The following is a 27,658-nucleotide window of genomic DNA, read 5'->3' on the forward strand; positions in this document are numbered from 1 at the left end:
TGGATGACTAATTAAACAATGGGCTTTAAATATACTGAATACTGAAATCAGGTTAAACTGGCACCAATTAATCAGAAAAACATAAATTAAACAGAATAAAAATGTGAATTGCATGACAGAAAGTCAAGTATTTAAGAAAGAGACAAACAGGTTTTTGTTCTTCAAATTGTTTTTTTCTATAAAAAGATTGCAGTTTTTTACATTTTACATATATGGATGGCATGCTTCATTCAATGTATTAACATTCAACAAAAATGGTGTAAATAAAAACAGTCAAAAATGTCTGGTTAAATAGACTGATTAACAAATCTGGCTAGAATAAAAATGAAGTGATACAGAAGTGAAAACGCATCTGTAAAAAAGCAAGTCATGGCAATTTATATCAACAACAAAAAGGTTTAAGACTAAGCCTTTTATAACACTTTATATACAGTTATTTAGTTATACATCTCAATAAATCAGAATTTTTTTATGCACAAACAAACCAAGTAGTAGCACAGGCAAGAATGAAAGCAAGCCATATTTTGGAAAATATGCATAACAGTTTGTCTATGTACACATTTACATTCTTTTCTCATCAGAACAGAAGCATCTCCCCCCAAAATGTTCATGGTTATTTTAGAATGTTCATAATTTTAAGACACATGTTTACATATAATAGATTTCATATACAGAGTATCTATTTGGTAAAGCGGGCATTAGCCACCTTAGAACTTTTAATGCTCACAACACCAAAGATCACAAAGCTTAGCCTACAAGGCCAATTATGTATGTTAATGCAACAATATGTAAGTAACTGTGAATGAATCGTTACACTATGATCCTACTGTCTGTTCTCAACTTACAATGTTAACTACGATTATATAGTTTGTTTGTATGTTACAGCGCTGGCACTGGTAGCAGTTGCTCCTGACATCCTCTAGCTGGCGATACAGCTGGAAGCACAGGTTTTAAGGAAGTGCTTTTAGAATGCTTCGTTATCTTCCGGTTGAAATCCTTAGAAGACAGTTTAGCCAAGTCTTTCATTTTAAACCCAAGGTGTGACTCAAGGTGACAGATGTAAGTAGAACGAGCTTGGAACTGTGTTGCACATTCGCTACAGTAGAAAACTGGGTGTCCTGAGTCAACGTTCTTTATGAACTTTGTTCTGCCTGTTCGTCTGAGTTGGTATTTCACATTGGCCAGCCAGTGGCTGATGGTTGTCATAGATAAACCTGTTATTTGTGATATGACCATCCTTTCCTGGGAGCTCAAGTCTGATATCACATACTTTCCATCAGCTGTCTGCCTGAGGCAGGACGTGAACTGAGCCTGCAAAATCAGCAAGTGCTGGGGTTTCCAGTGTGACTGCCTACCTTTACGTTTGTGCACCACTGACGTATCCTCTGCCTCATCTGATGTATGAGAACCTTCGATTTCTGACTGCTCTGGCCTACATAAAAGTGTTGGGGGTTTCAAAACTCGAGAGTCTGAGAGATTTCGCAGCATGTCTGATATGTCAGAGAGGGCATTTTCACACAAAGGACTCACGGGTGTGAAGATTTTTGAACTAGTTGATTCAGTCACAGATGCACCAGACACAGAGGAACTCACAGCTTTGCCTGGGAGAGCAGCAGCTCCGAGACATTGTTCACTTTTGCCTTTGGACAAGTCTATCGGTTGGTCTCTGCAAATTTCATGGCAGTCCGAATGTGACTGGCTAAGTTTCGTCGAGTGTCCAGATGGAGCGGCAAGAGCGGCCCTTTCTGCCATGCTGTTGCTCATCCTGAGAAGCATACTCATAGGGTCCTGGACAGGCCTTAGCGGTTTGGCAGCTTTACCCAGATGAAGGTTCATAACAGACTGAAGGGCACTTAGAGGACTGACAGAGGGTTGTTTTGGCTCAGGGTGTGCAGATAATAGACCAGCATCATCATACAAATCTGAAGTGGAGGTGGTGTGAGTTCTGAAGTCTTGCGTGTGCTTCTGAATTTCCCTTTCGTTTGTGTTACCCTCAGTGATATTGCTCATAGATGTAATCATGTTATCCAGGCTTGGAGATTTCCCTTTAAGATTCAGCATCTGCTGATGTGGTGATCCCTGCCCATTCAAGTCATTAAATTGCCTGTCTACCTCAGCAACCGTTACGGTGACTTTGTTTTCCAGTTTGTCCACCTCATGGAGATTAACTGTGGTTGAGGAAGCTCTTGGTGGAGTGCTTGGAGGAATCAAATGACTTTTGTCTAAAGACTGGACTTCCTGACTACTGGATGATTGTTTTAAAGAAGAAATATAGCCTGAGTTGTGCAGAGCAGGTTTAAGATGGTTTTGTAACTGATAAGCTGCATGAATGCTCTGGTAACCGCCCCAGCTTGGGGCACCCCTCTGTGCTTTGTTAATGGCAGATGTAACTGTATTCTCCAGTGATTTTAGAATATCAAAATCCATTTTAGGACTCTCTTTCAGATCATCTTCAGTAAGGTAATCAGACTTTGTTAATGTGCTGAATTTCTGCTTAACATCATTTACATTTGCAGACTCCTTGCATTCACTGTCTTTCTGAGAAGTCATTTCTTGTGTCTTGTTCTTGTTGTCCCCAGTTGCTACGGATGTGATGGATGACGACTCCAAGATTCCTGTGGCTGAGAGAGGGGAAGAACATGTCATACCTGACTGAGACTTCTCAGACTTACTTTTAGGATGAGGAGGCTTGTCTGTTTTTTGCAATGATTGGGTAACTTTTACAAAGTGGCCGGTCAACACCATATGAGCACTCAAGTGCTGAATAGAGTCATGCAAAATACCACACTCCATACATTTAAGATTCTGAGACTTGAACTGCATACCACGGCTTGTCGTCTTTTGATCTTTAAAGTCTTTATTCTCAGGTTGTTCAGAGTACATCTGAAAAAAATCACTGGCCTGCCCATCGTTAAGACTTTTTGTCTGCTCCGTTGTTTGCAAAGATTTTGCAACATTCAACTCAATTGGAACCCTCTTTCTGAACGAAGACACAACTTTAGCAGCAATTGCTGTTCTTGGCTCTCTCAGAGGAACCTTTTGGTAATGCTTAGTCTTTATCATGTGCACGCTGAGGTCTTGTAAAGATTCAAAAGAGTGTCCACAGTACATACAGCGTAGTACTTTCTGGGCATCTTCCTTTCCCTCCATCTCCAAAAGAGAGCGCTTACGTGGCTTGGACCATGACTTGGCACCCTTGCTAGCACTTTCAAGGTTGTCATCACGGTAGTGGTCTGTTTCATTCATGTGAACTGTGAGATCAAGCAGCGTGTCATATGCTGCACTGCAGCTTTTGCAGTGGAACTTGCTTGCACCGGTAAAGATGGATCCGTAGAGTTTAGTGCTTTGGCGGTAGAGCTGAACAGTGGAAAAAATACTTGGTTCAAGTGCAATAGGTTGTTTTTGAGAGACCTGTTGGAATGTCTTTGCGATAGCAGACTGATGCCAATCGTAGCAGTTGCGTCCAGGACTGCTGTTGCTGCTACTGCTACCGCTGCTACTGGCTGTCTGTTCATCTGCATACGGTTGAGAGGAATTCAAGTTCAAAAAGGACCAGTAGGGATTATTGAGGAAGCTTTTGTAAATAGCCTTCATCTGTTCTAGGCTGTCTGTAATACATACAGAGTGTTCAGAACTGTCTTTTAGAAAGTCTCTTGTGGCCTCCTCATCTTTTTTGTTTGGGGTGCTCTCTGTATCTGATGTGGGGTCACTAGATTCACTTATGTGAGATTCACTGTCAACATCATGACCTGATAGCTCAGCAGCAGGGGAATCTTGTTCATCCATTGGGGTTTTTAAGTCTTCTCCCAAATCATTTTCGTCCTGTAGTGTCTCCTTGGCCACTGAGCAATCACTTCCAGTACCTTCAGTCTCTATGGGGGTCTCCTTAACATTCTCTGAATCATAAGCTACAGGGGGAGAGAGAAAAAAAGAATTAAGTAAATGCCACATGAAAGCACTGAAAGGCAAACAAACAAAACAAAATTTAGCCTAATGACATTCTTCAATGAATGAAGTGAATGGGCCACACCCCACATGAAGTTGGATTTAAATTGCAATTCAGAAAATTTCTCTTTCTTAAATTACAATTTAAAAGAAGTTCAATACAGGTGTTCTTCCACCCTGACCCACACATATCAAAGTCTTACATTCAGGTTGCAATTCTGTATACTGTTGTACCTCAATTCAAATGCAAATCAAATTCAGGAATTTAATTAAATTCTAAATGGCACATGAGCACTAGGAAAGCACATCCACAAACAAATATCGGAGGACTGATAAATAACTTTCTTCTAAAACTAAGATTTTGAAATAGGCTAGCTTTTTTCAATCTAAATGTTTGCTGTTGAGCATATAATCAGGCTATTTACAAGAGGTTGCACCTGCTACCATTTGGCCCACCTCCCCACATGTCCACACACCTGTGCACATATGAAGAGACAAATAGATAGAGGGAAAAGGTGGACAGATAGATTGAGAGGTTAAGGGGAATGACATAAGATGGCGGCACATAAGCCACCTGTCACTTTGAATCCCACCTGACGACTGTTCACCTTGGACAGGTGACGTGTTGCGAGAAAGGTGTCTGCTCGAGCACCTCAAGATGACAGATCCAAGGGGACACGGTCGCCCTTCTCCCTGCCAGCTGCCCTCACACCCTTAAAAGAGCCCATCCACCACCGTCCTTCGGGACTGATGATCCCGTCTCCTGACAGCCTGTCCCCTGCTAGTTTGACACTGTCACTCTGACTCCGTAAGTGGAACAAATGCCCTCTTGAAAGCCATACCAACCCCCCCGTCTCTGTTCCACTCTATTCACTCTTGTTTGTGTGCGCATTTGTGATTATGTTGCTCATGTCAAAAGGAAAACGCTTGACATGTCAGATGTTTGGAAATACAGCAGGCCTTGAATTACAAGCTAACATGGTGTGCTGCTGCATGTGTGATTCAAGTGCATTGTGCCACGCTAACGGTCTCTCTTCCTTTCTCTCTCTTACAAGATCCACCACAGTCTTGACAAGAGTGTTAAAGCACAAATAGCTCTCATTTCAAATGATAATACACAATCTCACAAGCCCACGCTTCTCTCATTTAGCCTCTCACTGGCTGTCAGCCAGGCGGCCCGCAGGATGGGGGCTCTAAAGGATAACTGGCAGGTGCAGGCCAGTCTTATCCCCTCTGTAGATTTGGATTGTCACTAGGTATCCATTACTTGCCAATCTCCTCTGATCGTGCCCGACAGCCTTGATCAAAAGATGTCATTTGAAAGGCCTGATTTGGCATGAACTCCAAAGCAGTTCGAAAAGAGGGTGAACCAGGTGTAACTACAATGACATGATCATTTTCCTGCCCTCTCATATCCCTGAGACAATTACGGTGACACACTGAGGGTTCACAATTGCAAATTGCTTTTTTCTTGTACAAATGCTGAAGACTACAAGACTGTAACTTTTTTTTTTGGGGGGGGGTCGGGTTGTTAAAGCAGGTAAAATATAAAACAGAATCAGAGTAAGTCAACTTTAACAGGTACAGATATAGATGTACTTCAAGTCTGTTCTCATAACAATCTTAAGAACACGTTCACCCTAAGAAAAACCATAAACTTTCACTAATGTGTATGTGTGTATCAAAACCAAAGCCCACTAAATTTGAACAATCTTTAACCTCGAATGATTTATAATCCATCTCAGGAAGCACCTACCATAACCAATTATTCTCAAAAGGCTTGATTGACAGGCTGGGTGATTTATTAAGCTAATAAAATGTGATGTGTGCAATGAGCTCTAGCAGGACAAAAATCCAGGAGACTTTAGTGGCACTCGCCCTGTTTGATTTATGTAACTATTACATTTGTCTCCATATGACCAGTCATTAACCCCCTCCACCCTACAGACAGAAACAGCACATAAGACATTTAAATTGGAACATCAAGTACTATACATAACATTATTTATTTGATGTGCATGCATTATTGATTACTCTAAGACAGTACAGAGGTCAGACACATGATTACAATTAAAAGTAGACATTTTTGTGAGTGTGCAGCTACTCACAACTGCTTTGCACTTTATGTGATTCTCTAGATGATTTTTAAATGAAGTAAAAATCAGAGGAAATCATTTAGTGCCATAGATTAGTATTGTTACATAGGTCTTGTTAGGTAACTTTGCAATAATACCCAATAAGATGATTATGATATGCATTTGAATGGTTGCTCGACATACATAAAGCTTTCTGTCCTATAATAGCTTTTCATCCTCAGAGCTCACATGACTATCTTGCAACCTCACAGGGCGATACAGATTGAGCTTACTGTGAGAATTGTTCTTGCTTCAGGCCATGCTAATGTGCAACACATGACACTTTGATCAAAATAAAGCAGCGTTCAGGCAACATGTTGAGATGCCCCCATGCCAAAAATAGTGTTATTTGCTGGAATCGAAGCAAAGAACTGTTAATTTTTAAACTACAACAAAAACACTGTTGGTGTATATAAGTGCCCTTTCTGTAGTGTTTCTCTTTCTCTGCTGAAGAAACTTAAAACTGACCATTTACTGTAAATGCGGGAAGGCAAACAGTCTCTGCTGACTGGAATTCTACGGACCATAAACGTCCTTTCAGTGGAGATATCTCTCTAATTATCACTCTGTGTGCCTTTGATTCCTTTTCCCCTTTTGACAACAGTGTGTCTGATGTGTCTCAGCTGCCAAGAGTGATTGGCAACAATTCTATGTGTATCTAAGCCAGCAGCTGCTGAGATGATGGCCCAGCATCAAAGAACTCAGTGAGATGGATGGCACTCATAATTCTACTCTGCAGGGACAAGGTGGGGGAGGTTGGGGGCAAAAACCAACATCAAAAAAAAAAAAAAAAAACAGTATGTCACCCACCCACCCCCAACCTTTCAAGCGAGGCTTTGTCCCAGAGTTACCCTCTTTAATGAGCTTCCGATAACTAGGAATTGAGTTCACTGAGAATACTGGAAGGGTTCGTTGGGAATGCAATACCAAACTCCCAATCTTATCCGGCAATGACCACCCGGTGGACAGCTGGTGTCTCGTAACAAACACGGAAAGAAAGCAAAGCTATCCATCATAGAGAGGACATCTAAGACCCTGTGCTCTGTCTATGCCTCTCTAACTCTCAGGTTACAGGCTTACACAGCCGTCCAAATAATATTCACTGTGATAAATGGTCCTCTAAGCCGCCTACCTCTCATTAATCTCTTTCTTTAAAGGAGCATCCATCATGGAGCAGGGCTAGAGCTGTAGAAGAGAACGCTAGAGTTCATTTACAGGCCAGCTGTGCTTGAGTGATGCGTGTCATTTTTAGCTTGGACGGGAATGCGCAGTCGTGAACACGTACAAATGTCCACGTACGTGAATACCCACAGACGAAGATGAACGCACACGCAAACGTGTATTCTTGAGAAGCTAAATCGGTGATTGACGGACTGATTGATTGATAACGTGGTTTGGTAGGTGAACATTTAGAAATGTGCAATGAAAGACATTCCTACCTTTTGCTTAAGTAGAAATTATCATGGATTTAGCTACATTAGAACTCATTTGTCGTTTCACTTGCTCAACATGTAATACATCTTAGTCTGTCATCGGCTGAGTTCTCTACCCAAAGAAGGCTTTCAATGACTTAATGACTTACTTAACAGCTTAACTCAGCAGTGTGACAATATTGAATTTTCTTGCCAGTGTCAATTTCTTTTAGCTACAAACCCTATACAGCACCATCTCCGTTTCGCTTTTAAACATTTGGCCTGTATCTTTCACTTCCTAACTTTCTCCTCAGCCTTTTCTGTCTAATTCTAAACAATATTTCTCCTTTCTTCCCTCCCTCAGTGTCTCGGAAAGCCTGGGTGATAGATGACATGTGTCAGGATGCCAGAAGTAAAGGGTGGCAGCGTGATTAACGGCTCTGTTGAAAGGGTAATTGACGGTTTGGCATTGTGCTGATCTTCTCCACCAGGGTTTGGTTTCTGGACCCCTGAGGACCAGACTGACTCATTTTTCTAAAATGGACCACAAGCTAAAAGCCACCTCCCATGAGAAAATAAGAGATGGATTCTTGTCTTCTTAACAGAAGATTGATATCTTCATTGTCAACACAGCAAAGTAACATTCATATAAGTTTACAACCACAATAGAGTGCTAGTTCAAATGAGAGTTTGGATAGATAGCAGGTCAATGATGTGACGCTCATCTTTTGTCCTATTTAAATGTATTTTTAAAAAATGCAATCAGTACATACTATGACTTAAATATTGTACACCTTCTACAATGAGCATGATTTTAATTCCTGTAAAAAAAAGGAATTGTGATGTTTTTGCAGGGGGCATAAGGTGAAAAATATTTGAGTGATACAACTGTTCAGATATCTTAAGATTGTTTTTTGGGGGGCATATTTTTCTAAGAAAATAAAAAGAATTTGCTTCACTTAAAAAAAACACGTTTATCGTTTATCTGCTCTAAATTTTTGCAGTTTTAAAATAACATTAAACAGGAAATCATGTCATAGAGAGGATCCCTGCAGACCTTCATGACTGTGTAAATAAGTCTCTGCAAATCACACAATTAGATTTTTTAATGACAAATGAAGGTTAGTTCATGTGCTGTGACTCCCCAAAAACTATTTATAAAATAATAATTCTTCATAGTATTTGTAAACAAGGAGTAGTAAAACACTATCATTACCATACAATTTAAAAAATATATAGTACAGTTTAGTAAGGTTATTTAGATGAACCTGGCACGCGTTTAATTAAATTATCCTTTTAATTATCATGGACTGGCTCTTATACCCCATTTTTTATACTCTCTAGTACAAGGCATGTACTTATTTAGTCAGCTATGACTTACAAAGTTTGGCTTAGATTTGAAAAATAAGCAATTTTAAGGATTAAACAGAACATTCACAAAGTAAAACTAAAACTAAATTTGCCCATCAAATCAATCAATAACAGTTATGAACACATTAAACGTATGGACACATCTCTTGTGCATGTGTGAAATGTGTATGCAAGAATGTGTATGATTACTAAAAAATCTTTTCTTCTTGCAGTTTTGAAGCTGTTGGCAGTGATTACAGGCATGCCTGGCTGGAGAGGTATGTTGACACTGGTTTGGATTAGGGAATAGTGGGCCTCTATGGTTTCCTGCCCTTTCATCACCGCCACCATCAAGCCCAGCTCCTGCGTCACATCCACGCATGACTGATGGCCGCGTGTCCGGATGACCTGCCTCGCACCTTAGATCTGACAGCGACTGATTTTACCCTTAGAAAGAGGGAGAAGGCAGGGCCTGGAGTCGCGCCCAACAGAGCCTGAGAACCGAGAAGATTTTTGGCCAGGGTGGCCCGTGGGATTTGCGGAGGAGTGTCCGATTAACTCACATTATCAACCCACACACAGACGGAGAGAGATCTAACTAACAAAGTTGAAACAAAGTACAACTCTCAAAATAGATTTGATGTCCAATCTGTCGTTCCAAATATGGCTCAAAGCCTAACAGACAGATGAAAACATCCATTTCAGAAGGACTGTAGGTGGTTCCACATGTTCGTCTCCTCATAACAGTTCAGAATCGTCTAGATTCAAGACAGGCACCAAAAAGCTCATTTGTCACGTAAAGGTGCTAAATTGGGTTATGGCAATAGGAAAGGCCGGCAAGAGTGGCTAATATCAACTTGATTACATCAAGGGAGCACAAACCTAATATGACTTGGTGACAGACGCATACCTTGTCATCTCCAATCACATGTCAGGAATCCATCAAGTTTACAGCTAATTAGGTGTGCTCAAATAAAGAAAAGCTAAATTTCTTTTTACAGAGCACTCCAAACCTTTAGGGCAAGAGAGAGAGGAAAGAGTACATTACTCTAAATCTCTCATTAAGACTTCACCTACAAGATCGGCTATTTCAGCTGTACATTCTGTACAGAGAAAAACAATGCATCAGAATCAATAATTCGGTCATCATCAGGTTAAAAGTAAATAGCACTTCACTAAATGTGTTCATACCTGTAAACCATAAACTCACAGTTGTAAACCACTATGGTCACCACTCTGCACAGGGTCCATGAGTGAAGTTTGGTGGAGCATACTGATGAAATAAAAGCCTAGGCAAGCTTATGGGAAAAAGAAGGAGAGCACTCACATGGCCTTGCTCTGATTGACCATTAAAGCCTTTGATGGATGAGGCTGTCACAAGGATAACAATTAAATCCAACATGAGACAAAGCTGTTCTGACAGGCCAGTCTAACAGAGCAAGCCATACCCCTCCATTAAACTCCACATCATCTCTGCCTCAAACACACACACAAACAGTGAAGGCTATATAATAATGGCTTTGTATCTGTTTCAAAGAGCTCTGCTATAAATATAAGAATGCCAGAACTCCTCCTCTTTCAAATAATAGGATAGGATCTATTCTATTAACCAGAAAGATAATGTTTTTGGTTAACATGAAGGCAGTTTCAGTGGTGCTCATCTCTTGAAAGAAGTTTAAAGAGTCTGAAGTGGATACGTGTAAATAATAATGCCTGAGCTGATAAAAAAGGATTCAAATTTCAAATGCCAGTGTTAAGTACTGTATGTATATATATATATATATATATATATATATATATATATATATATATATATATATATATATAATTATTCTCTTTTTTTTTCCATTTCAACAACTTATTATGCAACAACTTAATGACCTTGATATAGCCTACAGATTGAGGGTCTAAACGGGTCTTTTCTGGTTTCTGGGTTTTTTCCTTGTCACATGACAACAAAATGGCTTCCAGAATGTTGGTATAATATTTTAAAACCAAATTACTTAGCTCCATTAAAAAAAAAAAAAAAAAGATAATAAAAGATAATGCCAAAACTATTTATGCTACTATGCCCATTTCTCTCTCTCTCTCTCTCTCTCTCTCTCTCTCTCTCTCTCTCTCTCTCTCTCTCTCTCTCTCTCTTTTTTTTTTTTCTTTAAAGAATTGCAGCCTTTAAAAAAAAAAAATCTCTTTTTGTTTTACAATTTCCAGACAGAAATCTAGACAATTTTGTTTTTAAGCCCCACAAACTTGAAAATATTCAAATTACAAACTGGTAATTATTCAAAAGCTGTATTCACGTAATTTTGAATCAACTGCGTTTACTGTACCTTTAATTAACTTCTGAAAAAAAAAAAAAAAAAAAAGCACAAAAGAAATTAGCCAACACCATGACCAAAAGTAGGCTATGACTCAAATTAGGATAAGGAAAATATGTGTAGATTATCCAGGCAAATAAAAGCGATTATACACTGATTTTTTGCTTTATAAAATGTACTACAACGAAATGTAGGCTACATAATGGAGGACAGATGAACAAGAGCATCTTAATGAAATTCAGATAAACTTACCTGCCGCTCGTTTCGGAGCCTGCTGTTTTCTTCGCGGCATACTTGCGCGCAGACTGTGTGTCTATATACGCAAACTGAAACGATTTTCTACTATGTATGCTCCCAGTCAGACGTGTCACCATTAAACAAAAGTACAGCGCAGTCACAAAAGCTACGCTACTTCGCATTGGGCATAGGAGAAAGCCCAGGTGCTCCGTGTTCAGCGGTAGTCTTTGTTTAAAGCCAGTCCGCTCGCTGGAGTGATGAGGAAAAAAGCACGACAGGACAGTAACGCCTAGCCGATCGCTACGAGTTTGTCACGTCACTCAAAAGTCCGCGGCAAGCGATACACTAGCAGAAAGTATGGGGGCGTTCACACGTCTGGTTGTTTCCAAAACAGCTAACGTTAGATATAATGCAGCGAAATGGCACAGAACACAGGGGTTTCGCGATTAAAAGTTAATAAAAGTTACACAGCGTTTAACTCGACAACGCTGATGGCGCGAGACAGTGAAACATCAGAGAGACGCGACGAAGACCAAAGACATCATGTGTGCGTAGTGCGTTGACCAACAATTATACAATAGCAGACAAACAACGCTTCCTGTGCTCCTATCGGTCACTCCCACGCACAATCCCATGCCCAAAAATGCAGTCTAGGTAGGCAGCTCGCAGAGCTTTGAGACACTGCCAATATGTCACTTTAGAGTGCATTAACAAGACCGCTTACACTGACAAGGAGGATGTAACTTAACCCTTTAATGGGTACACCCAAAAGGGGGGGAAATAAATTGTGTAACAACAAACAATGTTGTGTTTTTACAGATTTGACCGTTTTTAAGCATAAACGGTTGAGGTCCATTAGTGCATTTTTCACAATTCTACATTGATGTCAGTTTACATTTAATTAAAAGACGCTGTTTGAAACCACTAAACATATTTGTTTGATGTGTAAATAAGACATGCTTTAAAAAATATTGAAAAAATATGAAGAAAAAAAAATATATAGGCTAGATGCAAGCAAAATGCTTGCCTTTAAGCGTGTGCGCTAGGTATTATGTTTTATTTAGCAAGCCTGTAACCAGATCATAGATGGAAAAGACCATTTACAGTCAAAACAGCCAATTTACTAAGGAAATATAGCCTCCGTTTTAAAGCTTTTTAACAGTTATCGATGTAGAGCAGCCAAAATCCAAGGACTAATTCGTGAAAGTAATTTATAATCTCCTATATTTAATGAAGGTTTCATTAGTTAACTAGTTAACGTGAACCAACAATGAACTGCACTTCTAGAGCATTTATTAATCTTTTTAGTTGATTGCAACTAATACATTAAATACATTACTAATACATTAACATCAAAAGTTGTATTTGTTAACATTAATGCACTGTGTGAAGTAACATGAACACACAATGAACAGCTGTGTTTTTTTATTAACTAGCGTTAACAAAGAGTTAATTTTAGTTATAGCATTAACCAATGAGACTTTATTGCATTGTATATTTGTGCTTGTAACCCCTCCACCCAGATCCTACTTGCCCCGCTCTGTGCGGGCCTCAAACCCAGGTCTCCGGCGTGAGAGTCAGGCGTTCTAACAGAGGCTAAAGATGGCAGCCTCTAGTGTCTGTTGCTAGAGGAGCACCTATTGAGATCAGAGGAGTGAGGTTTACTCGCACAGCGACTACTAGCTGGCCTCCGTTACACCTAACATACAGAGTTTACGAAATGACAGTATTCTTCAACTGGATTTCATGTCCTTGGGTCTATTAAAGGGTTAGTTAACCTTTTATCTGTAAAGGTTAACTATTTTTCTCAGGTTGTCAATCACTTAAATATCATGCTCAAAATTCTTTATCACAACTTTCAATAATAACAATAACAACCATTGCTGCATGTCTGATGTACATAGATATTTATAAATGTCATGAAACTTTTTTTTAAATTATATTATCATAAATATTCATATTTAATGTATAGGCCTTGAACTGACCTGTAAAGCATTTAGGACTTGAAAGTTATAAGTTATATTATAAAGTAATGAATAGCACTACAACATACTTCCAAAATACATGATTATCATTATCCTAATATGTGTTTATCACACTTTTCTTTTTTTTAAACGAGATGATAAATCTGAATCGTTGAGCAACAAAATAACATTTGCTACAATTAAAAATGTACTACATTTCTGTCTCAATGTATTTATTTTAAGCCTCTTATTAAAGTAAAATTCTACTGAAAAACAATAAAAGACGTTTGTTGTGCATGTCTCTGTGGTATTTCCTGAAAACGGTCTCTTGAGTAATCAAAACTGCATGACCAAAACAAGCTTGCCCTGAGGACTTTCTTTTACAAATCAGCACTGTCTGAGGATGTCTTTTTAAGTACTGTAAAGTCATTCAGATGTGGGGTCAGAGTTCTGACCGTGCCATTAAAACACAGGCAGAGATATAGTGCTCTCATTTAACTGCTCTGCTGCATCATATATCATCCCACTGCCACCGAGCTGCATTAGAGAGGATCTTTGATTTTTACTTTTAGAGCAACATAAATCAAATGCAAGGCAAGGTCTGCCAGTGACATCCTGTATTGGTCCTCACTGAATGGGATGCAGAGGGTTTGTTGACTGAGGTCAGGAGAACTAACAAACCACAGTTGCAAATGAACGAAATAAAGACTGTATATACACATATCTGTCCAAACACACAGAATTGTTCATTTAACCCTTAAATGCATGAATGTTTCGCAAATCATGAATACATGTTCAGGTCTGTATAGCGACCCAGATCTATCTAACACGGATGGATCTCTACCCGTTATAATAATATAAAACTCTACTGATATTAGAGTAATAAATACAGAAGAATAAAATAAAGCATATTTTGTTACCTTTTCAAGCTTGGAAGGGTTCAGTTTGAGCAGATGTTGTATACCATCATCACTGTCCTCGTCAACAGCTCATTTCACAGAACATTCAGCATCTGGCTTATATTCGCCATCTCAAATATATTCTCAAAACTATCATTCAACATTTTCAAAATCAATATTTTGATCTCTGACAGCTTCTTCACCAGATCCACCATCAAGTGACAGTGACACTAATATTTGATTGCGTTTAGTACTTGCTCTGCAGTAAATCGCTAAGGCATTTCAAGTTTTGCTGATGATACTTCCTATTCTTTTGTTTTCTGCCTGCGGTATATGAGAATGAAACATCATCACTTCATCATTGTGTATCAGACATGGCTTGTGGAATAAAGATGAATTGCACTTATTCAGTCATCAAAGATTAAATTATTGTTGTGCAGAAAAAAATATACTTACACTGTTACACACTTTGGGTCGTTAGCGACCCTATACATTTATTTTCATTTTTAAATGAACGGGGAAACAGACATTTTTTATCATTTTAATTTAGTTTTTTCTTGGTATATCCTATTAAACAAATGAATGAGGAGGAGGGTAGTGAATGACTTCCCAGGTCACTAAAAACCAGAGGTATGCGTTTAAGGGTTAAACTAACTTTAATCAAGTGGAACTGGTTAATTTGAATGAAATGTAATGGTTTCAGGAAATGTATGTTTTATCAAATCTTATTCGTTGTTTGATTTCTGCAAATAAAGTCTGGTACTTTGCTCAGTTCATTCTGTTCGGCACATTAAAATACTCAAAAGGCCGTAACTCAGAGATGTCTTCTTGTTTTTGTGCTTGTGCAACGATGTCAGGGCAAACATTAAGGAGGCAACTGTCTCATTACCCAGACCTCTTTGGTCTTCCCCACCTCAGAGCAATCTTGTCAAGCAGGATCTGAAACGAAAAGGGACATCTGCCAGCAGGACACCCACCCTCCCTACAGCTCACAGGAGGGTGTATTTGAGCCACATGTCCATCAGTCCTGTTGTGAAGATTTCATTTTATCTCCTCCTGCCCGCTCTCCGCCACTGTTTTGAGAGGTGCTGTCCTCTACTTTGATCTATGATGAACAGATGACCTTTTTCCCAAGTCAGGTGTCTGGCTCTGTAACATCATGTTCTAACAGTGTGTCAAAACAGCATGGCTCACCTTCTCCAACTCCGGTTATTTGTCTCGGATAGACTCACAAATCTATTTTGAAGAGAATGTGTTGGAGATGGCAGCACCTGAGTGTATTATAAATGTTAAAAACAGAGCGAAAGTGATGATGTTGATCAAAGCAAACTAGAGAAAGTATCTGCAAATACTGCTTTTAGCAATTCATTCTGACTCAGTATTGATCAGGCAGAGAGATTACAAGCCTAGGAAGTGTTGATCAATGACACAATCAGGATGTTATTCTTAACCCTGCAATAATTCAGTGTAACTGCAGTAGGTTGTAAAATGAAAACAGTATTGCCTCCATTACAACAGTATGAAACGTTTTTAGGAACAATTGTGTAGAAAAGTCAAATCATGAATATTTAAAACCAAAAATGTTGGTTTCGTATGTTATATTACAATAATATTTGGGTAATTCAATGCTAAAACATCATATTCTTGTTAAAGCTGATGGATAAACAAATAAGCACAATGAAATCATGCTAGGATACATTAAAGCACATTTCAGCTTTATTTATGATTGTAATCTAATGTAATATAAATGTAATGTAATGTAATTTATGGTTGAACTGTGTTCTCAGGACAATGTTTATATTGCACATTTATTTTGGAGCAAGTTGTCACATGTGTTCGTTCAAATCTTTACATGTTGTTTTGGTCTTTCATAATCATTTCATGTTTTGCTGAAATCTCAATGTTGTACTCATATCATAATCTCTTGACAATTTACCCCACAGTGTGGCAACATGCTCCATTATCACAAAGCGTCAACACGTCTGAACTATAAAGTGCTTTTCCCTATAGGAGTGAAATATTTTGAACATGGTAAAGAATAGTTGTATTTCCACTAACAAAAGCCTTAACCCTGCCAATTGATTAGAACGGAACAATACAATAAGATTTTGCAACGAGAATCGCTAGACACGATGGTGAAAAAGTTTTTTTTTTTTTTTTCAAGCAATAGGCTGAAAATGTTTAATAGACTTTTGGAAGTCAATACTTTTAAGGTGTCCATAGATATAAAATAAACCTAGCCTGAGAAATATTCACTAAATATTGCAATATAGTGTTACAATATACCCTGATCTCACAAGACATTTAATTAAGGCAGTTATCACTGAGAAATCACCAAGTTCACATTACACTAATCCAACTTCCTCTCTTGGATGACAGCATTGGCACGGTCATAGGCCGCTCTGAATAGATAATTAAGTCTTGATCTTAAAATATAAATGTACAGATGGGGCTTATGACAAAAATGGAAATTTTTCACCTTTAACCACCATTAGTTTGACAGTGACGCAGTTTCCCCTCAGTGCGAGAATACAGTGGGCCGAGTTCAGTCAGGTGAGAGGTGACAGGGCCGTATGGTGGATCTCCTGCCACTGACAGGCTGTCATTTGGAGATGTGTGCCATGTGGCTGTCTCTCAGCCTGTCTTTGAGCTGAAGGATGACCCCTCCTGCTCACTGGGGCTTCACCGGCCATGCCATTCCTGTCTCTCAGCTTACACGTCTGACAGGAGACATGACGTCCGAGACACATCGACTCCATCTTCAGGTAGGCCTGTACTGCGTTTTCTCTGATAGTTCAGGCAGGGAGAGAAAATGAGAGAAAGTGTATGCGTGTCTTATTCTTCCTGTAAGAAGCCGATAAAAGAGGTTATATATGACATTATTCTTATAGGTATTATATGTCTTTCAAACTAGTCTGATGATTGAGAGACAGCTCAAGGTTGAGTGTTTTGATTGAGGTGAAAGGTGTACTTATTATGATCTGGAGGATATTTTCACCAACAATCCATCATCTGTGACTTAAATGCATTTTTGCAATTAACTGTCTCTCCTGATGGAGTAATTTAACTTGATTTGTGGCTGTCGGGAGGAGCACAAAATGTGTATCAATACTCCAATAACAAACAAATGAATCACAAACATAATTTGTTCACACAGTTTAGTAAACCCTAAAAAGCACATCCAAGGACATGCATGGATTTTATCATAATTATATGACATATACACTCTTAGAACAAAGGTTAAAGGGATTCTATATAGAACCCTATGGTTCTTGACTAGATTTTAAAGAACTCTTAATGCCAAAAAAAAGTTCTATATAAGGAGAAATGTCTTAATTATAGCATAATACTTCAATGTGTAATGGTTTATTTCAGTTTTTTCTAGTGATAAAGTAGCCTATGTTTAATTCATCAAGTTTTATCAAAACGAAAAATGAATTAAAACATTATTTTAATTAAGCCAAATCCGTAAAATGATCCTATGATGGGAACACCTAAACAGTTCTATAAGAGCCTGATAGAACCCTTTAAGGTTCTATAGAACCTTTTCTTCTAAGAGTGTTTAAGTATGTAAGTATACAATACAAGTGTATAACTTGGCATACTTATTCAGTTGTAATCTAAATTATTCAACCACCATTTCAAATCAGGTTTATTGGCAAAATGTACAGACTTTCAGCTGTTTGCAATGAATCAAGCTAAAGTAATTTAAATAGCTCAACACAACAAATGTTTCAAGTGGTTTTCCCAAATTCAACTGAAAATGCAACTTAATGTCTTCTGCAGTCTCAAAATGATCCAACCCCCTGAATAGAATCCCTCACAACAGCACAAATCTGAAAAACATGTGTTATCTCAAGCACACCTGATGCAGCTAATCAAGGGCTTCATTAGTTGCACCAGGTGTGCTTGAGCTACAACACATGAAATATCTGAACTGGCTAGGTTTGTTGAGTGTCACGTTTGACTGCATGTTAGAAATATGGCTAAGTCAACAGAATGGTCCAAAAAGTTGAGAGAAGACATCATTGCCCTTCGCAAACAAGGAACAGGACAGAAAAAGATAGCTAAGGCACTTAATGCTCCTATAGACACCATTGGAAGCATAGTTTGCAAGTTAAAAGTTAAAGGAATAGTGGTTACACTACCTGGACAGGGCAAAAAGACTTGGTGACAACAGGCACTGAGGTTTCAGCTGTACAGTAAGGCGCGTACTAAACGCATGTCAGAACTCCAAGACGTACACCACTACTGACCCAAAAGCATAAGAAAAGTCACATAAGTTTTGGGATTCTGTTCTGTGGAGCGATGAAACCAAATTGGAACTTTCCGGCCCTATGGATCAGCGGTATGTCTGGAGGAAGAAGAAGGAAGCATATGCTGAAAAGAACCCTCTGCCTACAGTTAAGCATGGTGGAGGCTCTGTGATGCTCTGGGGTTGCTTTGCATCCTCTGGCACTGGAAACCTGCAGCGTGTGGAAGGCAAGATGGATTCATTGAAGTATCAGGAAATACTAGGAGAAAACGTCATTGATCGTCATTGGACCTTACAACAGAACAATGATCCCAAGCATAGCCTACCTCAAATTAAGTTATCTTGTTTGCAGTTGGTCATAAAAGCAAAAGGGTGTTCTACTAAGTATTAAATAAGCTTGCCGTGAAGGGGTTGAATCATTTTAAGACTGCAGAAGTCATTAAAAGTAGCATTTTCAGTTGAATTTGGGGAAACCATTTGAAACATTTGTTGTGTTGAGCTATTTCATTTACTTTTGTTTGATTTGTTTCATTGCAAAAAGCTGAAAGTCTATAAATTTTGCCAATAAACCTGATTTGAAATGTGGGTTGAATAACTTCGATTACAACTCTATTTGGGTATTGTATTCTATTGTATTGGTCAATTGAACATAATAATAAAAGACTGGAAAGATTCATGTGACATTCCTTTCACCACATACTCAAATTAAAACCCATCTCAAACTCAAATCTACCCACCAGTTATTGAGAACTTCCTGAGAGCATTCTGACCTGCTGCATCACAGTCTGGTATGACAGCTGCACATCCTCAGACCGGAAAGCCCTTCAGCGGGTAGTCAGAACTGCCCAGCGCGTCACTGGACTCGGCTACTTGCCATCGAAGACCTCAACAACCAGTCGCTACCGGCAAAGAGCTCTCCAGATCATCAGGGATTCCATCCACCGCAGCTACAGTCTGTTTTCTTCCCTGCCATCTGGAAGCCACATAGACACACACAAACACGGGCCGCGAGGCTAAAGAACATTTTCTTCCCTTGAGGTGTTGCATAAGCTAAACTCTGATCTCTCTTTCATTGTCATCTGACTTGCTCTAAAAAATCCTAAACCCAATACCAAACCGCTGAATACTTTATTTCACTACTATTGCTAAATGAAATATTTTATACCAATGATACTGTACGTTGCTGTATAACTGATATTGCCATAAAATCACACAGACACACATTTTTTAAATATTGCATAAATAAATTTTCATCCCACTTTTTAACTCTTACTCCTAAGGTTCATCGGATTTCTAAATAGAACCCTAGGGTTCTTGACTTGATTTTAAAGAACACTTCATGCCAAAAAGGTTCTATATGGAGAAATGTCTTAAATGATTACATAATACTTTCATGTTTAAAGTTTAATTCATAAAATGTAATTAAAAATGATTTAAAACAAAATCCATAAAATTATCCCATGATGGGAACCCATAAAAGGTTATATCAAGTCCCGCGCCTGACAGAACCCTTTAAGGTTCTATAAAACCTTTTCTTCTAAGAGTGTTGCAAGGTTAAAGGAATAACAACAAAAAGTTTTTTGTTGCAAAAAATTGTTGCTAAATGCTTTTGAAATGGAATTAATCATTTTAGAGACAAAAGTGGATCTGTTTTGCTTTGCATATGGCCCTAGAGCAGCAGCAATGAAAAAAAACACAGAGGAAGTGCTCTTCATTATCTGTCTCTGAAATGAAGTGCTTTTTAGACTTTCTAAAGACTATATTCAATGATGAAGACACAAAAGCAAATGGGTTAAGAATAAACAGGAAAAGAAGATCATACAGGAAATTTCAGTTTATAAGCTAGCCTACTGTACATACTAGAATTAGTATAACCACTGTTACAAAGTGCAATGTAATAGAATTCCTTTCTACACTATATATATATTTGCCTAAAATGAAAATGTGGTAAATGAAACATTAATGTGACAAATTATTAATCATCATGAACAAAATTAATGCAGAGTGAGATAGTCAAACAGGGCGTCTTTTTTTAAAGATGTAAGCACATTGTCCTCCCCTGCTGCAATATCAGAGTGTAGCTGGACATATTTGCATGCTCAGCGCTGTGTGTCTGCAGTAATTCATCATTGGTCTCTGAGGTATTGAAAGCATCAGCATCCGTCAGCAAGCTTATGTCAATGGCTTTGTTTTTAAAAGAACAAAAGAATTATTTCTCATCAGTACACCACTTATTTTTAAATAGCTTGTGTTATGTGTCTCCAAAAATATCAACTGCAGTAGAGAGAGAAAAAGCCACACCTAATGGCCTGCAAGATCACAATATTGACAAAATAATTAGAAAAATAATCAATGGCTAAACTGCAAAACCATTTAATGAGATTGTAGCCTATGTCCAGTGCAGCAAAAAAAAAATGCTAAAAAACATCTGCTCTAACCTCTAATCAGAATAGAAATAAATACTCGGATGCCAATGTCCAATACCATGAGTTACTGAATTATATAAACTGGTCACTTATAATGTATAGGCTTCAAGACCACATAATATGCTCTATAACCCTAATCAAAGAGTTATAAATATAAACATACTGGCATACACTAATATTCTAATATCTAAAATGCATGTTTCAGTCAGTCATAATATACCGATCACAGTTAAATATGGCACTTACTACAGGCCCATATAGACTACTGCTAACTTATTGTCATAGGCCTATGCTGTAAAATCATAAAACCACAGAGTTACATGCCTTTATAACACGTTCACACGTTTCTGTTTACAAATGTTCTTGATGTTCATCTCACGCAACTGAATCTACTTTAACTCAACTTTTGCTTTTTACAGTGACCAGGAGGGGACATGTTCAGATTTAGTTTTGTTGTGGCCACGACATATTAACTTGTGGAAGTGTGTGTTTGGGTGGATGGGACAAAACAACCTGATTCTAAAAAATAGAATTGTATTAGCCCTTTTTTTTTTTTTTACTGATTTTGTTGCAGTATTAAGCCTACATCATATTCATATTTCCATCAAAGGAGTGTGCAATAAGCTATGACGATTGTATGACCTTATTATGAAAACTAACCATGTAATTTTCCTCACTTTATACCATTCAAGGTCAACTTCCTGTTTAGTGCCTGCACCGCCCACCTACATGACGTCACATCAACGATGGTATCCAATTTTGATTATGCGGTCTCACAGCTAGAGCTCAGCAAAAAAAAATTCACTCATTAGGCGAGAAAATAAACTCTGTTATACTGTCCCATTTTACCTTATATCTCATTTACCCATAATTCACTTTCCGTATAAGCTACCATATAGCCTGTTTTGTAAATACGCTACTGTAAAGGCCCGAGTCATGCCAATGTCGTGGCCATATGACCACACCCCTTATGTAAATATAATACTACCATGCATATAATACACCTTGCACAATCATTGAACATTTCTAAATTCATATAACATACAATTTTATCCCAAAAGTCCAATTTTGCAGATAAGAGTACAAAACAAAAAAGCTTTTACCCAAGTGTCCCTGTGCGTAAGTGCTTTCCCTCTCTAAACACCCCCCTATACTCCAGATCAGATCGCATTGCTCAAGATGTGTTTATTTCTGCTGCGCTGTCTTGTTTGCGACGTGGCTCCATCAGTATACAGTCATGTCTCGCATTTGCAGCGGAGGAACGTGGATAGGCAGACGAGCGCGTCTGTCAGGGAGAATGACACGCGTGCCACTTTGCTGCGCGACTGACGGCGGGATGCGCACCAGTGTCACATCCCTGTATGTGTAGCCCGGAGCGGAGTGTGGGGGTCCCGTCCATCAGGAAAGGGGGGGATGACGGCGACGGGGATGTGATGAGTGAGTGAGTGAATGAGTGACTGGAGCCGAGGCTTTTGCCTCTCCTCATTCTCACGATCTCCAGCTGCCACATCAAACGCCTCCTTCAGCCCACGTCCGGCTCTTTATCCCATCAATTAGATTTAATCGCAGGGATGGGTCACATAAACCCCACACGCGGGTAATCTCGGGCACTGCTGAACAAAAGTACAAAAGATCAAAAGAGCCTTCATGATCTGTAAAAGAGTAAATGGGATCACACACCTTTCCATACTTGGTAGCCAGTTCTGTGCATAAAAACAAGTAGGCCTACATTGTTATTGATCTAGGCAGTACATTACCATTAAAACAAAGTAGCTTACTGTGGTAGAACCATAATAAAGTACTCTGATATATATACCACGGTGGTATACAATTTGCATATTCATATTCATTGGTATTACATGGAATTTTAAAGCAAAGAATACCATGGTATTATCATGGTAATGCGTAAATGATATGCAATTTATACAATACACACTATGGTACTGTATGATTGTACCAATATTCAGTTGTATTTATATGGCCACAAGGCTTCAAAGCATGATAATATAGTATTACCCAAAAACATGGTAATGCATACCATTGTACTGTATGACTGTATATTCTTATTAAGTGATATTTGCATGGCACTCCAAACATGGTAAGGTCCAACAAACATTTCATTACCATGATACAGTGTACAAACAAACAAGCAAACAAATAAATAAACAAACATCTGCTTCATAAATTAAGGAACTCACACCACCTGCTGGACAATTCCTATAAAAAATGGATGGCACATTTCTAAAATTATCCACACGTATTCAACAGTTTTTTGTTCAACAACAACAAAAACAATCTTTACTCTGGTCTAGTACAACTGATGTGCTTTATTTGGCAGTTTACAGCATGTGCGGTGATTCGATTGTGTGGTCCATCTGAGACTGAGCTGCGGTATAAGCCGTTTTTTGCAGCTTTTCAGTTGAGAACAAGACTTTGGCTCTTTAAAATAGTTACTTGTGGGAAGAGAAATGTCTCTTCTTTTTTTTTAACATAGCATTTACATAGAAGTAACACGAAGAACATAGTCATTACAAATTGTGACTCCAAAAAAGGAACAACCGACATTACTAGTATGTTAATACACATTTTAAACATTACATTCGCGTCCTTCAGGGCATAATATGTCCGTCATAATATGCCTGTCAAAGAGGTACAAGTCCAAATCTGGTGAATATAACTACAACAATAATAGTCCAGATGAGTATTGTGTCCAAACACACTCAACATGTAACATTGATACCGGCCTATTAGTTGTTAGACGCCAGATTTTAACACTGAAAAAAATTACCATCTTCTCATATCTCACATTATATATTGTTCCTCTTCATTCGGAGAGTCTATAGGAATAGACTTGGCAGGATACGCAGTACTGAACTATCGCATGATCCTTGGTCCTGATCTGTCGTTGCAGGCCGCTTTTCTGAGACGCACCCCTCTACGGATGGTCTTCAACATATCTTCTCCCCCTTTCTCATGCCCTTGATCCTGCTGGTGGCCCTGGCTGGCCTGAGGGTCCGTGGGGAACGGGAACTGGCCCTCACCGAGAGCGTGAGCATTCGCGACCAGCTCTCCAATCTTCTCCACCAGACTGTGGCGATTGGCGGCAAGCATCTGCTCTTCTTCTGAACTGAAGCCCGCAGCTCCGTGTTGCTGGGCATAGACGCCTCCACCGCCAGCTCTTCCCCACGAAGGCAGACTCATCCGCTTGGGAGAGGCTTTGTACTCTAAAATTTCCAACGTTTCATCATTGTACAGACTTTCCTCACTTCCGTTGTGTTCAGGAGGAGGGCTGGGGAATCCAGGTGAGTCTGGGACAGTAGGGGTCTTTACGGGGACGATAGGTGGTCGAATAGGGATCGGACCCACACTGGACGGGGTGCGTCTCACGTTTGTTTTAGACGAAGGGGTTCTACGAATGGTGGCCGTTCCTGAGGCTATAACACCACTTCCCTTCCCGTTGGTTGTTGAGGTTCCCTGGGCACCCATTGCTCCGTGGAGTCCTGCAGTGCTGGCGGGCCTCTTGGTCTGGATCATACGCCGGTAGTTCTGAGCCAGGTTGCTATGGCGAGGGACGGTGGAGGACTTGTCGAAGTCTGTCTGTGTGTCGTTATCACCATCGCCATTCATGGAATAACAATCATATTCAGATCCTGCAAAGAGAAAACGGAAGAGAAGATGTTATTGAACTCTCTTGGCCTAAACAAACAACAAACAAACTCTGACTTCAAGCAATGGATCGTATGCGTGTTTTTGGTTTATTAAAGCTACACTGTGTAGGAATTACTCCCATCTACCGGTGAAATTGTATATGACTACCAAATGAATATTACTTTCTAGCCCCTCCCATTCCAAGGGCGCTTTAACTCCTACGGTGGCCGTATTATTTCAAATCTGCCGGCAGTCGCGAGTAATCTCCCCCTCGCATTCGCCACGGTGCCACTGAGTGTAAAAACGCGAAAGGCGAAGTTTGAATTTCCAGGTATGTCCCTCTTTGGCTAATGTATTTTCAAGATGGAGGCGCAACATGGCTTCTGCCATTCGAGTAGCTCACCCGTATGTATTATAAATAGCAGATTCTACGCTTACGAGAATACTTGGTTAGTTGGTAGAAGTAATTATACATTAATGAGCACATATCATTTTGATGTGGTTTTTGCTAAGAATCAACTTAAAAAATTACACAGTGTAGCTTAAACCAGTTTATTAAATTGATAAGACTGTGGGTATTGTAGTTTTAGAATAATCTTAGGTAGTATTTTAAGGCATCATGAGCACACTTTCGACTCAAAGACTGTTCCAGAAGATAAGCTAATATACATGGAAGCACTTCATGCAGCCATCCCATAATGCATAAAGATAAACTAGTGCAACAGAAATGTTGATTATAAGTACACTGTATACACCAGTGACTTTTACCGGGTATTCTGGGTGGTGCGTCATGTCTAAAAAAGCACCCGACGCACAGTAGTGGTATGATGACGCACAGAAGCCAATGGCACATGTCACTATGCTTATTGGCACATCCGGTTTTCATTGGCATGTGCTACTTAAAACTTGTGACATGTGCCAGTGGATAGTGGCAAGTGCCACTGACATTATCGCGGAATACTGACACTGTGTCACGGAACATGTCGCCGTATGTTGTGACACCTCCAGTAGTGACTGACAGATGATAAATAAATAGCCTATTTTAGTGATATTTTTAAATAAATGTTGATTAAACGTAATAAAGTCTGAAATATTTTTTCCAAACCTGTCGTCAGTTTGTGGCACATCAGTATCTGAGTGGCACGTGCCACTGAATGTTATATGTAATGCCAATGTTGTTTGATATAGTTCATTCAATACTGAAAAATATCAATAGAAATTGTTACATCTATGTAAAACTGTTTATTTTATTTTTATTGGTTACAGAATTTCTGCATTAAACTATTTATATGCTGTTTTTTATTTATTAAAGTTCAGTTTCGTTGACATGGCAGCAGTCTGTTGAAAGTCTGTTCAATTCGCATCCAGTGGGCAATTCAAATTGGCCAATTTTGTTATTGTTTTGCCAAACAGCAAGACAGCTTACTAGTTTTCAAAAAAGAGCATGTTGTCAATATTTGTGTGTGTGAATACACACTATTCTCTGAATGGAATGGACATGCGTTTTAAAGGCTGTACCAACTGTACATGTGCAACTGTACTTTGTTTTGAGTTCATGTTTGTCTGCGTGTCTTACCCTGTGAAGGGATAGTGTCCTCTGAACATGATGGTGTAGTGTTCTGTGTGCTGTATCCACTGGAGTACTGCAGAGAGTCACAGCTGCTCTTCTGCTGCTGATCTACACTGAGCCCACGAGTCAGAACCATAGCCAGCTCACTAGCGGCAGATGACATCGGCTTAACATGCTATGGGGAAAAGAAAAGGAGAGAAAATTTTAATTTATATATATACATGTTTGGAAATATTACTGATTTTAATGTATTTGATAAAAGTCTCTTATGCTCTTAAGCCTGCATTATTTGATCAAAAATACAGAAAAAAAAGTAAAATTGTGAAATATTATTACAATTTAAAATAATGGTTTTCTATTTTAATATACTTTAAGATATAATTTATTTCTGTGATGCAAAGCTGAATTTTCAGCATCATTACTCCAGTCTTCAGTGTCACATGATCCTTCAGAAATCATTCTAATAGGCTGATTTATTATCAACGTTGAAAACAGTTGTGCTGCTTAATATTCTTTTGGAACCTGTGATACTTTTTTCAGGATTCATTGAAGAATAAAAAGTTAAACAGAAAAGTATTTATTCAAAATAGTAATTTTCTAACAATATAAATCTTTACTATTACTTTTTATCAATTTAACACATTCTTGCTAAATACAAGTGTTCATTCCTTTCAAAAAAAGAAAGAAAAAAATGACTGACCCCAAATTTTGAACGGTAGTGTATATTGTTATAAAAGATTTCAATTTTAAATAAATGCTGTTCTTTTTTTACTTTTTATTCATCAAAGAATCCTGAAAAACATTGATAATAAATCAGCATATTAGAATGATTTCTGAAGGATCATGTGACACTGAAGACTGGAGTAATGACTAATGAAAATTCAGTTTTGCATCACAGAAATAAATTATATATTTTTAAAAGCATTATTTTAAATTGTAATAATTCACAATATTACTGTTTTTTTCTGTATTTTTTATCGAATAAATCCAGGATAGATGAGCATTAATTTTTTTTTATACATATTTCTAAACTTTTGACCGGTACTGTATATATTCATTAATGTTTTTATTTTGATATATTTCTCAGGACCTTGACATCTTTAGAATTCATCCTAGCTAGCCTATAAGGATCCTCAGGGTGAATTATTCCATTTCCTCCCAGTCCACTAGAGGGCTCTGCAGCCTCAGTCCTGCGCTGTTGGGTTACAGCCATCTGCTCATAGTGACCTGCCTTTGACCAGTCCTGCTGCAAGAGGAAATTGTTTTCAGGGTCATGGAAATATAGCCAGAATAGGACAGGACCTGTGCATTGGGTCTGCGATTTCAATTGACTTATTTAGTAGATGTTCATTTTAATCAACAAAAATAACCAGCAAGCCTGAGCCAGATGTTGGTTAATAAAGAAAAGCAGATGGCAAAGAAATTAAATGGGATGAGATAAAAAGTAAACAAATTTAAATGAATAATGTTTTGCAAAGAATAACAGAACATAAAGCAAA

General features: G+C 38.6%; 2 protein-coding genes across 4 annotated transcripts in view; both read right to left on the reverse strand.

Annotated features, from left to right (window-relative positions):
* Nucleotides 1-162: 162 nt before the first annotated feature.
* On the reverse strand, nucleotides 163-12,124 carry tshz3a (teashirt zinc finger homeobox 3a). The gene is made up of 2 exons (XM_079621268.1): nucleotides 11,413-12,124; nucleotides 163-3,908 (listed from the first exon to the last, which is right to left on the reverse strand). Exons 1-2 carry the CDS (start codon nucleotides 11,450-11,452, stop codon nucleotides 880-882), a joined length of 3,069 nt encoding a protein of 1,022 aa, XP_079477394.1. The 5' UTR covers nucleotides 11,453-12,124; the 3' UTR covers nucleotides 163-879.
* An 11,126-nt stretch (nucleotides 12,125-23,250) lies between these two features.
* Nucleotides 23,251-27,658, reverse strand: part of mtss1la (MTSS I-BAR domain containing 2a) — a 32,723-nt gene continuing 28,315 nt past the window's right edge. For 2 of the 3 annotated variants that reach the window (XM_079621901.1, XM_079621899.1), the window contains 3 exons: nucleotides 27,250-27,405; nucleotides 26,166-26,334; nucleotides 23,251-24,591 (listed from right to left, as the gene is read on the reverse strand). In XM_079621901.1, the coding sequence (XP_079478027.1) occupies nucleotides 23,816-24,591; nucleotides 26,166-26,334; nucleotides 27,250-27,405 (1,101 nt within the window). In that variant the 3' untranslated portion in view covers nucleotides 23,251-23,815. The remainder of the gene's footprint in view (nucleotides 24,592-26,165; nucleotides 26,335-27,249; nucleotides 27,406-27,658) is intronic. The other variant, XM_079621900.1, reaches the window with a different exon arrangement.

This window comes from Phoxinus phoxinus (genome assembly GCF_949152265.1).
Source record: "Phoxinus phoxinus genome assembly, chromosome: 8".
Lineage (NCBI taxonomy): Eukaryota > Metazoa > Chordata > Actinopteri > Cypriniformes > Leuciscidae > Phoxinus > Phoxinus phoxinus.

Excerpts from the sequence above, each read along its gene's own strand:
- tshz3a (XM_079621268.1), bottom strand. The coding sequence starts at position 11,452 with ATGCCGCGAAGAAAACAGCAGGCTCCGAAACGAGCGGCAG. Across the intron at positions 3,909-11,412 it reads GGCTCCGAAACGAGCGGCAG|CTTATGATTCAGAGAATGTT; the intron begins GTAAGTTTATCT and ends CTCCCCCTGTAG.